Genomic DNA, 15,919 nt, shown 5'->3' on the forward strand with positions numbered 1-15,919 from the left:
ACTTTTCATGTTTACATTCAGAACACTGTGTTTTGTGTAGAATGTGAAATTTTTCTGAATTTCTCTTTATTGATTATACATAGTTATTAACTCTTCATTGTTATTTTGCTTTTGGCTTATCTGTATCTAATTTTATCTCTAAGGACCTTGAATGATCAGTCTTGAGTACTTTTTCTGAAATTCTCTGGAAAATTTTTCAGATAGATAACATTGAAATATGACAATAAGATATTTTTAAAAATAAAATGAATAACTGAGTCATTTATGTTCAGAAGAACAGTAAAAGTTAACCAAACTAAGATGAGAGACCATAACAAGTTTTAAAATACACATTTATATAATGGTAAGCATGAGGGAACTCGGTGAGTTTGTGAAGCAAGAAGTGTTTGGCCTTAAATTGTTAAATTTTTTAGATTGAGATCAGTTGTCCTGAGTTTGGGATGGTTGTGGGGTATCTGGTTCTTTTCTTCCCTGCAGTGTGACAGCTATGAAATTCGCCCTGGTAAACACCTTGGAGTGTGCATTTCTGTGGCAAACAACAGGCTTTTTGTTGGATCAATTCCGAAGAATAAGACTAAGGAAAACATTCTGGAAGAATTCAGTAAAGTCACAGGTAAAACAAAAATGTATTTAGTAGAAGTCAGTTTTGGGAGATCTGTGGTATTATTTACAAGTACATAAAAAGGAGGTATATATTAATCTAAAAATTCAAATCTTCAGTGTCTAAGTTGCCTCCTTTCTGCTTTACAGTGGTTTGGTCTAAGCATGTTCCATTATATCCTTAATTTATTGGAATGTCCCTGTCTGTGCCTTCATTAATCTTTAGGTTTTGCCAGTCTTTGTCCTGTAGCCCTCCAATGAAGGCTTCCTGACATCCATTGTGCTTTAGGGCCAAGAGGATAAGTTTTTATCCTCCTTTCTGTTACCTTGTCTAGATCAGATTTTTCAAAATCTCTGGTTCTAAATCCATGGAATTGATTGAGAAGTGCATTTTACATCACAGGTCCATATACCTTTATAACTGAAACAAAATTTAACAAAACTGTACTTTCACGATCTGGCGTAATTTTTCCTATTCCATTTCATTTTTTTTTTTTTTTAAACGTGGATAGAGATTCTCTGATGCTAGCTGTGGTTTAAAAAAAAAACGAAATACTGATTTAGACCATTACTTGCCCTCATAAAAAACACGATTTTGTCATCCATATATACTGTCCATTCTCTTTCTTTGATGCTGTCACCTATTGCTCTTCTGGATTCATCTCCCATTAATTGAAGATTGCTTTCGGCTCATAGTCTTTCTCTTCTGCCCTAAATTGACTTAGTAGTACCTTTGAGATGTAAGTGGATGGACCGTCCAGTCTCCTAGCCTCCTAGTTCTAAGACTACCTCATCTCCAGTTCTTTACTTCAGCTCCCCCACATCCAGAGAACATTCTGGAGCTTGCTGCCAGAGATTCTATCCACTCCAAAATCTTGATTTCTAGTGTTCTCCTTTGTAACCACTGCCACCATCCATCGCAGTTGTGTTGGGCACATGCCTCTAATAGTGCAGTTCTTTGACCTCATCACTTTATTATCTGTCAGCTCCTTTTTGGCTTCTTATCCATTTATTCATTCCTTCAGCAGGTATTTATCCAGTGCCTATTAAAGTGGTGGCATTGTGCTGTGTGCTGGGATGCAGTGGTGAATAAGATCTATTTTCTGCCCTTATAGAGCTTACATTCTGGGAAAGGAGATAAGACCAAAAATTAAATATTTACACAATGTGGTAAGCACTGAGAAGAGGGAAATAAAGGATACTTAGCTGGAGAATAGCTACTATCCCTGTTTTGATGGTTATGGAAGGCTTTTCTGATAAAATGACATTTCCAGCAAGCCCTGAAGAATGAGGAGGATGTAGCATATAAAGAGCAGAGGGATGTGCATCCTAAGAGAGCAAGATGTGCCAAATCTCTGAGGCAAGAAAGAACTGGATGTATTAAAGCAACCGAGAGAAGGCCAGTGTTGTTAAAATTACTGTAGAATTAAAGGTAGAATTAGATGAAGTAGGCAAGGCTTTTGTGGACCTTTTAAGGAGTTTAGATTTTACTCTTTGTAGAACAAGAAGGTATTTAAAGATCTCAAGCAGGGAGTAACATCTGTTTGATGTTTTTAGAATATTATCCCCACTGCTATATGGATAATGGTTTAGAGGGGTTTAAGTGCAGGAGCTAATCAAGCTAATCACTTAGTATCACAGTAGTTCGGACAGAAGATTGGACTAAGGTAATAGCCGTGAAGGTGGAAAGAAATAGATGGGCTTGAAATTGGGTAGGGGAGTAAAGGAAGAATCAAGAATGAGTCCTCAGTTTCTTGCTTGAGAGCCAGGGGGTGGTTCTTATTATTAGATAGGAAAGTAGAGAAGACAGATTTGGGGAGTGGTGACTGCAGTTTTGGACATGTTAAATTGGAAATGTCTTTGAGTCTGGGCTTGAAATAAAATGTAAGCATTCTTAAGGATATAGATAGCTTTTTAAAAGTACAAACTAGCTGATACTACCAAGAAAGAACATATGTGGAAAGATGAGAACACAAGACTAAGACCAGAGGGACACCATTATTTAGCAATCGTTTTTATTCTTGGTAAAAACAGTAACTTTTAAGTTAGATCCAAGGATAATTTTTGATCATGATTACTTGGTTGAATGTAAGTTCTCTTGAATTTGTATTTATAACTTGGTTTTTAAATTCCTTGGTAGTATTTTCATAAATTTATAAGGTCATGTTATATCAAACACTCTAAAACATGGTAATATGTTACATGTCAGAATACAGTAACTGGACCTTTTTAGGGCTGTATCCTCAGGACCCTGAAAAATTAAAAAAGAACATAAAATACTGTTTGACAACTTATATCTAACAATGCTGATTTAATTGTCTACTAGGTAATTAGGGAATCATTTTGAGGCTTCTTCAGTATTTTTTGCTCTTCGGCAAATGGATTTAGGTCTGCCTAATCGCTAGATGTGTGGTGGATGCTTTTGGCTTATATATCTGGCTGTTGGTTTAACAGAGGGTTTGGTGGACGTTATTCTCTATCATCAACCCGATGACAAAAAGAAGAATCGGGGGTTCTGCTTCCTTGAATATGAGGATCACAAGTCAGCAGCACAAGCCAGACGCCGACTGATGAGTGGAAAAGTAAAAGTATGGGGAAATGTAGTTACAGTTGAATGGGCTGACCCTGTGGAAGAACCAGATCCAGAAGTCATGGCTAAGGTAAATGCAGTTGTTTGGGCTGGGGGTGAGATGGTTATTTAAATTTTGTGCTTCACGGTAAAGCTCAACTTTTAGAAGTTTCATGTTAAATATAGTTCTTGATGTTAATTCTAGGATGTTTTTGTTTTTTTTTTTTTTTTTTAAGATTTTATTTATTTGTTCATGAGAGACGCACAGAGAGAGAGGCAGAGACACAGACAGAGGGAGAAGCAGGCTCCCCGCAGGGAGCCTGATGTGGGACTTGATCCCGGGATCACGCCCTGAGCTGAAGGCAGACGCTCAACCACTGAGCCATCCAGGCATCCCTAGGATCTGCTTTAATACCAACTTAACAGTCTGTTGGTATCTAGAAATTTCCAAATCATCCCTTTTTCCAGAGATTAAATGTACAAAAGGAACTGAAATGAAATTCCTTTAAGTATTTCCATATACACTGAGAATGTGTTTAGTGCTAGGTACTAGGAGGGCTACAGAAGTTTAAAAAAGTCAAGACAGAAGTAATGTTTTTTGGGGGTTATGAAATTGTAATCCTCATCGACCATCCTATGACTTTTATTACATGGCCATTGATTATATTTTATTTAAATTTATGGCTGATTTTTTTCTTTCTTTTTTTAAATTTAATTATCATGTTCCCTTAGACGGTTGTCTCCATGAACAAAGACAAAGGGTTATCATGCTTGCTATTATGTGATAGTAGCAAAATATACATGGCAGGCCCTCCTAAGCCTTATACTTGCATTGCTACAATCTTTGGTAAATAATGGTGCTATGAGTCCTGATTGTTAGGCTTACCTTTGAGTGACTCCTCAGAGTGAAGAGATTCATCAGAGTTGCATCTGCTGTTTTAGTGAGATTTTTAGTATTTTGGTGTGTCTCTCCCCTTGGTGAGGTAGCAACTCTCTGATGACCATAAGTTAGTGGTTGAATTCTCCTAATCTGAGAAGTCTTTCTCTAAAGCTTTTTATTCCAGGTTCTGAGCAGGTAATCTTCACTCTAATTAGTTTGGAGAGCCCCAGTTTATGCTAGTGTGATCTTTTTATAGGTAAAGACATCTCTGGGTTGAGACAAGATCCACTGAGAAGGAACCAGAGAAGGGCTTAGATGTGCTGCTCCTTGTCTTTTTTCTTGTATTCCTTGATTAGATTTGTGTTAAGGAAAGGGACTGGGAATTTAAATAGTATGTATGTATGTACTTATTTATTTATAACTTGATTTTAATTCATTTGTTTCTTCTAATATAATTTGACTTTGGACAAACCTATTGAACTTGGATGTCCTCTATTTTATTGAAGTTGGATAAATCTCTTAACCCTTACAATTTTGACCTGCCTTGTAGAAACTGAGTAGAGTTTGTATTGCTTTTTCTGTAAAAACATGTTTAAAAAAGCATAGGTATATTACACATTAGATGAATAAAATTTCCAGAAAACCAGTGTAGCTGGTGGTTTGTTCATCAACACTATCCACGTACCTCTTAAAACCTTTCAGATTAAATGCATCCTAAACTTCTATAGGGTTAGAAAACGTCAGCATTTTATTCCAGAAACTAGTCTTCCTAGATTGTAAGTTTCAGAATGAAAAGGGGGCCTTTATAAATAGTATGTTTTGGTTTCTTCTCTGAAAAAAAAAAAAAAAAGAATAAAAGATTTGTATTGAATTTTTTGGAAAAAGTAAATAAACCAACCGAGGCCTGTGAAACATAGAGTTTGACCCCTATGACAACACTGTAAAAATAAAGGGGGTAGAGGTGGAGGTGGACAGTGTCAGATTTTTCCCGCCCTTGAATTAATACCTTCCTCCAAGTAATTTTTATTCATATACTCCTTTATCTGAGGCAACAGTTCAGTGGGTATGTTCATTTTTTTCTTTGAATAGTTCCTTAGTTTAGAAATCAAAATTATGTAGAAAGGTATAGACAGAGAAGTCTCACTTCTACCTCGCTCCGTCTACTGTATTCCCTTATCTCCAATACACACCCAGATTTAGTAGCCTCTGGTTTATTCTTTTAGTGCTTCCTTTCTTACTTAGGCAGATACAGGCAAATATGAGTATATATTCTTACTTTCTGACTTTAAATGATGGTTACAGGTAATCTACTGCATTCACTGATCTATATTTTCTTTATTCGTTATCCTGGATCATTAGCTCTGAGGAAGTATACCATTATTATGTGTACCACTAAGAAGTGATTCCAATTAAATTATGACACTGCTTGCATGTCACATTGGCTGGAAGTTGGATCCCTATTTCAGAGAAGTAAAAAAGGGAAAAAATGTCTTAGTAACAGTGTATCTTGGCAGCCTCTTCATATCTACTCTTAGAGCTCTTCCTCATTTTTTTATGGCTACATAAGATTCCACTGTGTGGATGTACTATACTGTATTCAGCTGGCTGAGCATTGGTTTGTTTTTAATCTTTTATTATTACAATACTGTAATGAATGAGCTTGTGTCCTGTCAAGTTACTAAAAATGCAGATATACCTGTAGGATAGATTCTCAGAGATAGAATTGCAGGCCACAGAGTACATGCATCTGTAATTATTAAGATATTGCCATATTCCCCTGTACCATTTTACCCTCTCACCAGCAAAATATAAGAGGCCCACTTTCTTCCTCATCCTTATCAAAATAGTGTGTGATCATATTTTTGGATTTTGCCAGTCTGGTAAACCATCATAATTTGCTTCTCTTACTGTGCATGGGTTTAAGTTTTTAATATGTTGAAGGGCCATTTGTGTTTCCTTGTGTGAACCTTGTATTCATGAATTTTGTCTGTCTTTCTGTTCAGTTTTCCATTGAGCTATTTCTTATTTTCTGGAGCTCTGATTAAAAAGAAAAAAAAAACAGAGATTAACTCTTTGTGATAGAAGTAATTTGTCTTTGGCTCTACTTCTGGAATGTTTTTGCCATGTGAAAGCCATTTATTTCTAGTAGTTGAATTTTACTGCTCCTTTATATAATAGATTTTTTTTTTAAGATTTTTTATTTATTTTTGAGAAACACACACAGAGAGAGAGGCAGAGACACAGGCAGAGGGAGAAGCAGGCTCCATGCAGGGAGCCCAATGTGGGACTCGATCCCGGGTCTCCAAGATCACGCCCTTGGCCAAAGGCAGGCGCTAAACCGCTGAGCCACCCATGGATCCCTATATAATAGATTTTAAGTCACAAAGCCTTCCTTGGAGTAGTTATGTAAAGGAATTACCTTTATTTTTTTCTAATATTTTTCTCTCCCCATCCCCACCCCTACCCACCCCTTTAAAATTTTTGATGTATTTGGCGTTTATCCAGGTGTATTTTGAGATATGAATCCAGCTTTTTTTGTTTAGATTTTAGTTTTTAATCTTTTTAAAAGATTTTATTTATTCATGAGAGACAGAGAGGCAGAGACACCGGCAGAGGGAGAAGCAGCCTCCCCGTAGGGAGCCCAATGGGGGACTCAATTACAGAACTCCGGGTTCACACCCTGAGCCAAATGCAGATGCTCAACCGCTGAGCCACCCAGGCGTCTCTAAGATTTTATTTTATTTATTTATTTTTTTAAATATTTATTTATTTATTTATGATAGAGAGAGAGAGAGAGAGAGAGGCAAAGACACAGGAGGAGGGAGAAGCAGTCTCCATGCCAGGAGCCCGACGTGGGATTCGATCCCAGGTCTCCAGGATCACGCCCTGGGCCAAAGGCAGGCGCTAAACCGCTGCGCCACCCAGGGATCCCCTAAGATTTTATTTTTAAGTAATCTTTACACCCGGTGTGAGGCTCAAACTCATAACCCTGAGATCAAGAGTCACATGCCCCTCTGACTGAGCCAGCCAGGCACCCCCCCCAACTTTTATTTTTATCCAGGTGAACATTATAGTTTGTTATATCTGGTAGGGCTGGTCTCTCAATTTTGTTATTTTTTTTCCTATTTATTTTTTCATATGAACTTTAGAATTAGCTCACTCAGTTCTAGGGGAGCAGAACTGCAAAACATGTTGTTTTAGTTGATACTTAGGGACCTCTTAAGTTTGTGGATTATGTGTTGGTTCCTTGAAGGTTCTGTTTACAGGGTTAGGTACTTTAATGACAGCAGGAGAAGGAACCAGAAATCTATGTAAATTGGTAACTGACAGAGTAATTTTCTTGGCAATTTTTATATTTTCTGTGATACACATTTATTATTAATTTTTAAAAAGATTTTATTTATTTATTTGACAGAGCATGAATAGGCAGACTAGCAGGCAGAGGGAGAGGGAGAAGCAGGCTCTTCAAAGCAGGCTGTCAGTAGAGAGTCTGATGTGGAGCTCGATCCCAGGACTCTGGGATCATGACCTAGGCCAAAGGCAGACTCTTAATCAAATAAGCCACCCAAGCGCCCCTATTTAATGTTTTTGAGAAGGAAGGCCTGCAGTGAGGATAGGAAGAAATACTTTAATGTAAGACTTCAGCTAAAATTAAGTAGCCAATGCCAATTTGTGTATTTGTTGTATTAGGTGAAAGTTTTATTTGTGAGAAACTTGGCTACTACAGTGACAGAAGAAATACTGGAAAAGTCATTTTCTGAATTTGGAAAACTTGAACGAGTGAAGAAGTTGAAAGATTATGCATTTGTTCATTTTGAAGACAGAGGAGCAGCTGTTAAGGTAGAGATTTTGAAATTTTGCTTCTTGATATTTGAATTTTGTTGTTGAAACTTGCAAACACATAAAATGACTTTAAAAACTGAAATAAAATTGGTTTTCAGCTTTTGCCGAACTCTGGAACTTTCTTTTAATAATCTGTGAAGTGATAGTAATGTAACAGGTAAGACTTTGTATTTCAAAGCCTGATTATTACTAACTGGGTTTGTGATTTCAGGCAAGTTATTTTTAATCTCTGTATTGTTTTTGTAAGCTTAAGATTTGATAGCATGATGCCCTGGAAATACTACAAGATACAGTAATTAGGTGCTGTAAATGATAAATAGGTAACAAATCATACTATAACTACTTTGTTTATCATAGTTTGTGGACCTGTGAAAGATCCAGAGCAGTGTACATAACACACAGCACAGCCTATAGAATTCAGCAGATGTGTTCTGAGACAGTGGTTAGTTCTTTATAAATTTGTCTTTCTTCAGTCATTTCAGAATTCTTTCTTTTTTTTTTTTTTTTTTTTTAAGATTTTATTTGAGAGAGCGAGAGAGAGAATGAGCAGTAGGGAGGGGTAAAGGGAGAGAGAGAGAGAGAGAGAGAGAGAAAGTAGACTCCCTTTTGAGTAGGAAGCCTGATTCGGGGCTTGATATCCCAGGACCTGGAGATCATGATCTGAGCTGAAGGCACTTAACTGACCGACCCACCCAGGCGCCCCCAGAATTCTAATAGTATTAAATGTGTTGCTGATTTCAGTAGTTGGTGAGAGATATTTGTTGCATACAGTAGTCCATTTGATGATAGAACTGAAAATTGTGGAAAAGTATTTTCATGTGGTGGCTAGAGTATAAAACCTGAATATATGTGCTGTTTTCTGCCAATAATGATCAGTATAATCTCCAATGGATTAAATTTCTAGTTTCTTGTTCCTCTCACCTTTCTTGGTGAGGGGAGAGAAGGCAAAACATTAATAAGAGCTGTTTTATGTATTTGGGGAGGTAGGTTCAAAATCCTCAGTGTCTCAGTCAGGCCTTGTCCTTTTTCTTCATGGTCTTGTGGAGTGTTGCCCCCTTTAATTTGAGCAGATTCTGTTTTCTGCCCAGGGTATTTGCTTTATAGAATCTTTGGCTAGTTAGAATTTATTGGTTTGTCTTTTGATGAAAGCTAATTAGTGAGACAGCATTGCTTACAAAATTCAGTGTAGTGCTGAATTTAATGTTAGTTTCTGAAATTGCCAGTGGTATGAAACACAGATAACTAATTTATACCTTCTAAGTATTCCTATTCATTTAGTTGTTACTAAATAACCGGTTGCCTCTAGTTGCAAAGAAGTATAAAAACTGGTAGGGTAGTGAAGTCTGAAATTACAAAATGTCTCAGCAACTGAGAAGCTTCTGTGGACTTATTTCATTGCTTTAGGTGAAGTAGCCAAAAGCTAAATGTGGTAAAGGGGAGCAATTAGCATGTAGAGGAGGACTGATGTAATCTTTGTCTACATGCTGGTAGATAAGTGAATGCTCTATGTATAGAACATTTTATTCTGTTTGTCCAGAGAGGAAAAGGTAGTGTAGGGAAATAGAAAGAAAGGCTGTGGGGAGGAGGTGTGATACTTTGTTACTGAGTTACTTGATCGGAAGTATGGCAGAGGCTGTTAGGTGGAACAACATATATAAAGGAGTAGAGCATAGAATGCTTTTAATGATTACTTTCCAGGTGAGCACTCGAGTCTTCCTTAGTTCATGTCTGTTCTGGGCTCTGCTCTTAACTGTTCAGGTTAAGTATGCTCTAGGTGAAGTGTTGTGGGGGAAACCTAGGCATTTTTTGGTCCGAGTCTTGTTCAGTTTCACTGATAATCTCAGTGACCTCATTTGTCTTTCAAATCTTTTAAGATTTTTGTGAAAGAGCAGTTTCATATTTACATGTTGAATGCCATATTTTTATTTAAAAATTTGAGTCCTGAAAAGTTTGTGTTACTTACAGCACTTTTCCCAGATGTGGATTTGCTTCTTTGGTTTAGTTCAACTTTGCAGGGTTAGTTATTTGGAATTAAGGAACAGTGATAGTAACTCTAGAAGCCCTTTTATCTTTATAAATAGTGGGACATGAGTTCTGTTTTGAATATAATTTACACATAAGTAAGATGGAGGAAAATAAGTATTTTGTATTTTTTTCTTCATGGCTAGATTTCTTTTGCCAGTTAAAATAGTTGTGAAATAAATTGTTTATTAATTGTATTAAATGCCACAGATAGGTTTATGTAATTATGTTTTAAAGCACTGTCTTACTTGCAAAATAAATTTATTTTTACAATTTTATATAGGCCATGGATGAAATGAATGGCAAAGAAATAGAAGGGGAAGAAATTGAAATAGTCTTAGCCAAGCCACCAGACAAGAAAAGGAAAGAGCGTCAAGCTGCTAGACAGGCTTCCAGAAGCACTGCGTGAGTCTACATTTTAATAACTACATCTCTGAACAAAGAATAACTTGGTAATAGAGATCAAGTTAATAAAAAAATTCAGGAATAGTCTTGAAGTAAGCTAATTTGTTTTTTTCTCTTTTCTCCCTTTCCTCCATTGCTAGGTATGAAGATTATTACTATCACCCTCCTCCTCGTATGCCACCTCCAATTAGAGGTCGGGGTCGTGGTGGGGGGAGAGGTGGATATGGCTACCCTCCAGATTACTATGGCTATGAAGATTACTATGATGATTACTATGGTTATGATTATCACGACTATCGTGGAGGCTATGAAGATCCCTACTACGGCTATGATGATGGCTATGCAGTAAGAGGAAGAGGAGGAGGAAGGGGAGGGCGAGGTGCTCCACCACCACCAAGGGGGCGGGGAGCACCACCTCCAAGAGGTAGAGCTGGCTATTCACAGAGGGGGGCACCTTTGGGACCACCAAGAGGCTCTAGGGGTGGCAGAGGGGGTCCTGCACAACAGCAGAGAGGCCGTGGTTCCCGTGGATCTCGGGGCAATCGTGGGGGCAATGTAGGAGGCAAGAGAAAGGCAGATGGGTACAACCAACCTGATTCCAAGCGCCGCCAGACCAACAACCAACAGAACTGGGGTTCCCAACCCATCGCTCAGCAGCCGCTTCAACAAGGTGGTGACTATTCTGGTAACTATGGTTACAATAATGACAACCAGGAATTTTATCAGGATACTTATGGGCAACAGTGGAAATAGACAAGTGAGGGTTTGAAAATGATATTGGCAAGATCCGATTGGCTCTAGATCTACATTCTTCAAAAAAAAATTGGCTTAACTGTTTCATCTTTCAGTAGCAGTTTGCTGCCATTTGTATTGGGCTGAAGAAATCACTATTGTATATATACTCAAGTCTTTTTATTTTTTTCCTCTTTTCATAAATGCTCTTGGACATTATTGGGCTTGCAGAGTTCCCTTATTCTGGGGGTTACAATGCTTTTATCGTTTCAGGCTTCATTTTAGCTTCAAAAACAAGCTGAGCACACTGTTAAAATCATGATTTTGCAGAACCTTTGGTTTTGGACAGTTTCATTTTTTTGGATTTGGGATAGACTACATAGGAGTATGGAGTATGCTGTAAATAAAAATACAAGCTAGTGCTTTGTCTTAGTAGTTTTAAGAAATTAAAGCAAACAAATTTAAGTTTTCTTGTATTGAAAATAACCTATGATTGTATGTTTTGCATTCCTAGAAGTAGGTTAACTGTGTTTTTAAATTGTTATAACTTCACACCTTTTTGAAATCTGCCCTACAAAATTTGTTTGGCTTAAACGTCAAAGCCGTGACAATTTGTTCTTTGATGTGATTGTATTTCCAATTTCTTGTTCATGTAAGATTTCAATAAAACTAAAAAATCTATTCAAAACATTACCTATTTCAAATTCAATTGTGTCCTAAAACATTATTTTATTCGTAATCCTTGCAAGGAATATTGTTTTCAAATTATAACTGCCTATGTGAGTGATCAAATTCATGCAAAATTTCTTGTCTATTCCAATATGCATTGTGGCTATCAAACTGAGGATTAGTCTAAATTCTAGTATTTATTACAAATAGCACTTTATTGATTGGTGTTCTCTCATAGTCTCTTCTAATTTTGAAATTTTATCCTTTATTTTTATAAAACAGGTTCAAAGGCTTTGAACATTCTTGCAGGCATTGGATAATTTGCGTTAAATAAAATGGGGTTGGGGAAGCAGACTGCAATTTATTTTGACCCACATTCTTTCTATAAAGGATAATTTGTTGCCTGAAGACCTTATTTGCTGGATAAATGAATGTATAACAGGAAAAAAAATGTTAGAACTGTGGCGTCAATTGCACTGCAGATTAAACTTCAGTTTTAGTATACGTGATTGTGACTACCATTTCAATCTTGGGTTAGGAATATAATTTCTTACTGCTACATAAATTTGCTCTGAGAAGCACTTATATGCCTTATAAGAAAGGCTTAAAAATACCCACTAGTCATACTTCTGACTTTTCTGTTAATATCTCTTTTATTTATTTATTTATTTTTACTACTCTCCTGGCTAAAGTTTTTGTTGGCCGAGTTATAGCATCTATTTCCCTGTTTTCTTTAGAAATTTGGAATTATTGTAATGACAGTTTTACTTGAGAATAAGAGGAACAAAAGAATCCATACTTTACAGTGCACAAAAAGTCTGGATCATTTTCAAATTACCATAAAATTTTCCCTTCCGTTTTACTCCTAGGTGGGGCTAAAATGTTTTTAAATTATAAAAATAAGCCCCTTAGGGAATAATTAAAATAGGCACACCTTTATTTTGTGTTTTGTTCCTGTTTGGTGTCTTTTATGACAGCAGTAGATTTCAAAATCATAATTCCTTATGAGCATGCTTAGATTATATTTTGGGTTTCATGGCTTCTCTTTTGATTTCAAGTAAGAAAATTAGTATTTACTGATGAAAATCTGTATCTCATTTCTCTTTTTTAAAAAGTACATTTATTACATAGTTCGGTAAGTTAACAGGCCCTATTAATATTCCTTCTGTGTTTTTGGAAACTCACAAAGGAATTATGTAGTCTGTTGTATGGTAGTTCCAAATTAACATGGGTATCTTACTTGGTAAAACTTACATGCACTTGTTTTTTTTCTGCCCATGTATGCAAGTAAAGACACCAAACATTTTTTAAATGCTGCTTTTAAACTTTGAAAATACAATTTGTGGTTAGAAGTATAAGCCTAAATTAGATTTAAATAAAATCTTGAGTTTTCTTGGAAAGAAGAAAGCATCTATAAGTAAAATTTGATTTATTTGTATTTCTTTAAAATTAGATGTTACCAGCTACAGAGTTATCAGGAAGAAAATTAGGAATGGGAAAAAAAGTGATTCTGAAAAAGTAATTGATTGTGCTTCCCCTACCCATCTTAAAATATAAAGCCTAGCAAAAACATAAGACTAAAACTTGGGTTCCATGCCAAAATCCTTTCCTTTAATTGCAAATAATATTATACTCTCACTGATGAAAATATGTCTAAGAGATGTCCCTCTAATATTGCTTTATCGGTTTTTTTGTAGCTATTTTATTTCCTAGAAAAACACAACTTTTTGAACATTAAGTTTCAGTTTAGTGCCTTTTCCCTTGTTGAGATCTTGTAAACTATTGCTGTAGCAGCAGTCAGAGAAAACAGATTCAAAACTTAACTTTTCACAGAAATAAATCTAACAATCTAATACATAAATCTGAGAAATGTCCATGTAGGAAATCTTTATTTTAGATTTTCATTAGGTGTTTTAATGGATTTTTTTTAATGAGTTTTGGGAAATTTTATTTCCTGCTCTTATCCCATCTATTTTGTTCCCCAACCTAATTCATTTTCTTTTACTTATGAGCCTGCTACAGTAACGTGTGTTAGGAAATATATTTACTTCATATTGAGGCCAACCTCTTCTTTGTAGGTACCCTAAGACTGACCTAAATATACCCCTTCCCCATAATGAAATGCTAATTTTTATTTGATCACTCATTTATAGCAGTTGCTTAAATGTATGTATTTATATGACGGTGTTTTAATTTTTTAAAAGCAAAAAAGTTCTAATAAGTTGCCAGATTTCTAATAAATCCAAGTTTATCTGATCAATTGATATGGAAATTGAGCTACTATGGTTCTGTAGTTAGTTTTTTTAAGCAAAAGAGTTCAGCATAATTGTTTTTCAGTTTTCTTAGTTGCTGGGGTTATTCTGCATAAGAAAGCCCAATGCTTTCTTTTAATAGACAATTTTTCTCTCATTTGAAATCCGACTTAGGAGGTGAACCCTTTTTTAAAAAAGATCAGCATGCATCAAAATAAATTCTATTTTAAATTCCAAAAGAGAAGGGACATAAAATTCCATTCCTAGCATAAAGCCACATAATATTCTGGAAACTCATTACATCATTTGCCTCCTGCCCATTTGGATAATCATACCTACGTTTTATTAATTGTGTATTATTTGTAAAAACCAAAACCCCTCCAGTAAATACTTGCTATAAGGCTATTGTTCGTCAATTATAAACACTTCTACATATGTTAAAATTTGCAGTTTTGATTTTCCAAAGAGAATTTTATTAATACTGAGCTATCCAGTATTCTTAAACAAAACCAAAGTGTGTGGAAGAAATGTTAATATTAGTGTTGTCCCTTATTATGCGGCATCTCTTAAGTGAGCAGCTAAGAAAAAGCCTTATAGAAAGAGTGCACTGGATTTATAAGTGTGTTTATGTTTCTCTAAGAATGGGAGCTTCTGTTAACTTAGTTCTGAGTAAGCCCGTGGATTGGGTGACTGACTAGAGAATTCAGAATGACAAATCCACTAACCAAATGTGTTTACTTTTGCACTAGAAGTTTGTGAATTAGTTCTGATTTTTGAAACAAAAGCATCAAGCCTTAAAAATACTGCATTTAATGTATTGTTCAGTGATTAATAAAAATATTTAATTTGAAGTAGTTACTGTTAATCTTTCTAGAATAGTTTTTTTTCTTTTTAAATATATATGCATATGTATTTTTTATTTAGAGGTTACCAGAAGCTCTAGGTTTTTTTGTTTTGTTTTGTTTTTGTTTTTTAACCATTTTCAGATGTTATCCAGAAATCTGCAAGTGTACTTTTCCTGTTTTAACTCCTTCCTTTTATCACCTGACTATCAGGGAAGCGAGGTTGAGGCTGCCCTGACCTGACATGTCATGATGTCGACTTGCTAGGTGGGGTTCGCTGGGGACGATAACCAGTGGAATTGTTGGTAAGAAATTTTTTTTTTCCTATTTTTTTTTTTATCAGTAGTGGGGCATTAAGTGTGGGAGAATGCCCATATTTTATAAGTGGGCATTTATGTTGGCCTTGTAGACAACTAAGACTTTAATATTAAATAATTTTGTTCTTAATTAGGAACATATAATAAGTACTTCATACTTTTTATTCTCAAATTACAGTTTAGCAGGAAAGGTCTGCAAGTATGAAGTAATAAAAATACTCAGGGTATATTTTAGGTGATCAATAGACACTTTACAAGATAGATTCTAAAGTCTCTTATACAATAAATTTGTTTCATTTTACTATGATTTCAGTCCCTTTAATATCTTTATTATATTTGCATTTTTATTGGGTAAATTAACACAATGCATCATAAGAGATGTTTATTGCAAGATGATATTAGTAAAAGTAGGAAGGTGTTGATAAGAATGGAGGATTTAAACACTAGGAGAAATTATTTTTTAAATCTTCCCCCAAAATTTAACATTGTAAAATGAAACTTTAAAGTTCTAGTAATTTCACAAACAGAAGGCTTGTTTTAAAAATACATTTGATATAATGACTTTGGGTCAAGAGGACATTAACAAAACTAAATATTAGAACCTTGAAATAGCAAAACCACAAATCTGTTAACAACTTGTATTTTGTCTGAAACCCAAGATAGCTGTTGGGATTAGTAGGTATTGGTCCAATTAGGAGTCAATTTTTAGATAATTACTAAAGATTAAAATCTCTCCTAGTAGAAGATTCCATGTTAGTAAAGAATAAATCAAAGATATTAAATTTAAT

At 35.4% G+C, this 15,919-nt stretch overlaps 1 protein-coding gene across 5 annotated transcripts in view; it reads left to right on the forward strand.

The window, feature by feature from the left end:
- HNRNPR (heterogeneous nuclear ribonucleoprotein R) overlaps positions 1–11,744 on the forward strand; it is a 32,522-nt gene extending 20,778 nt beyond the window's left edge. For 3 of the 5 annotated variants that reach the window (XM_077899179.1, XM_077899177.1, XM_077899176.1), the window contains 5 exons: positions 478–612; positions 3,045–3,260; positions 7,740–7,889; positions 10,198–10,319; positions 10,460–11,744. In XM_077899179.1, coding sequence (XP_077755305.1) covers positions 478–612; positions 3,045–3,260; positions 7,740–7,889; positions 10,198–10,319; positions 10,460–11,072 — 1,236 coding nt within the window. In that variant the 3' untranslated portion in view covers positions 11,073–11,744. Of the gene's footprint in view, positions 1–477; positions 614–3,044; positions 3,261–7,739; positions 7,890–10,197; positions 10,320–10,459 lie in introns of all 5 variants that reach the window. The other 2 variants (XM_077899178.1, XM_077899180.1) reach the window with 1 other exon arrangement.
- The last annotated feature ends 4,175 nt before the right edge of the window (positions 11,745–15,919 follow it).

Source organism: Canis aureus, chromosome 5 (genome assembly GCF_053574225.1).
Source record: "Canis aureus isolate CA01 chromosome 5, VMU_Caureus_v.1.0, whole genome shotgun sequence".
In the NCBI taxonomy this organism is placed as follows: Eukaryota; Metazoa; Chordata; class Mammalia; order Carnivora; family Canidae; genus Canis; species Canis aureus.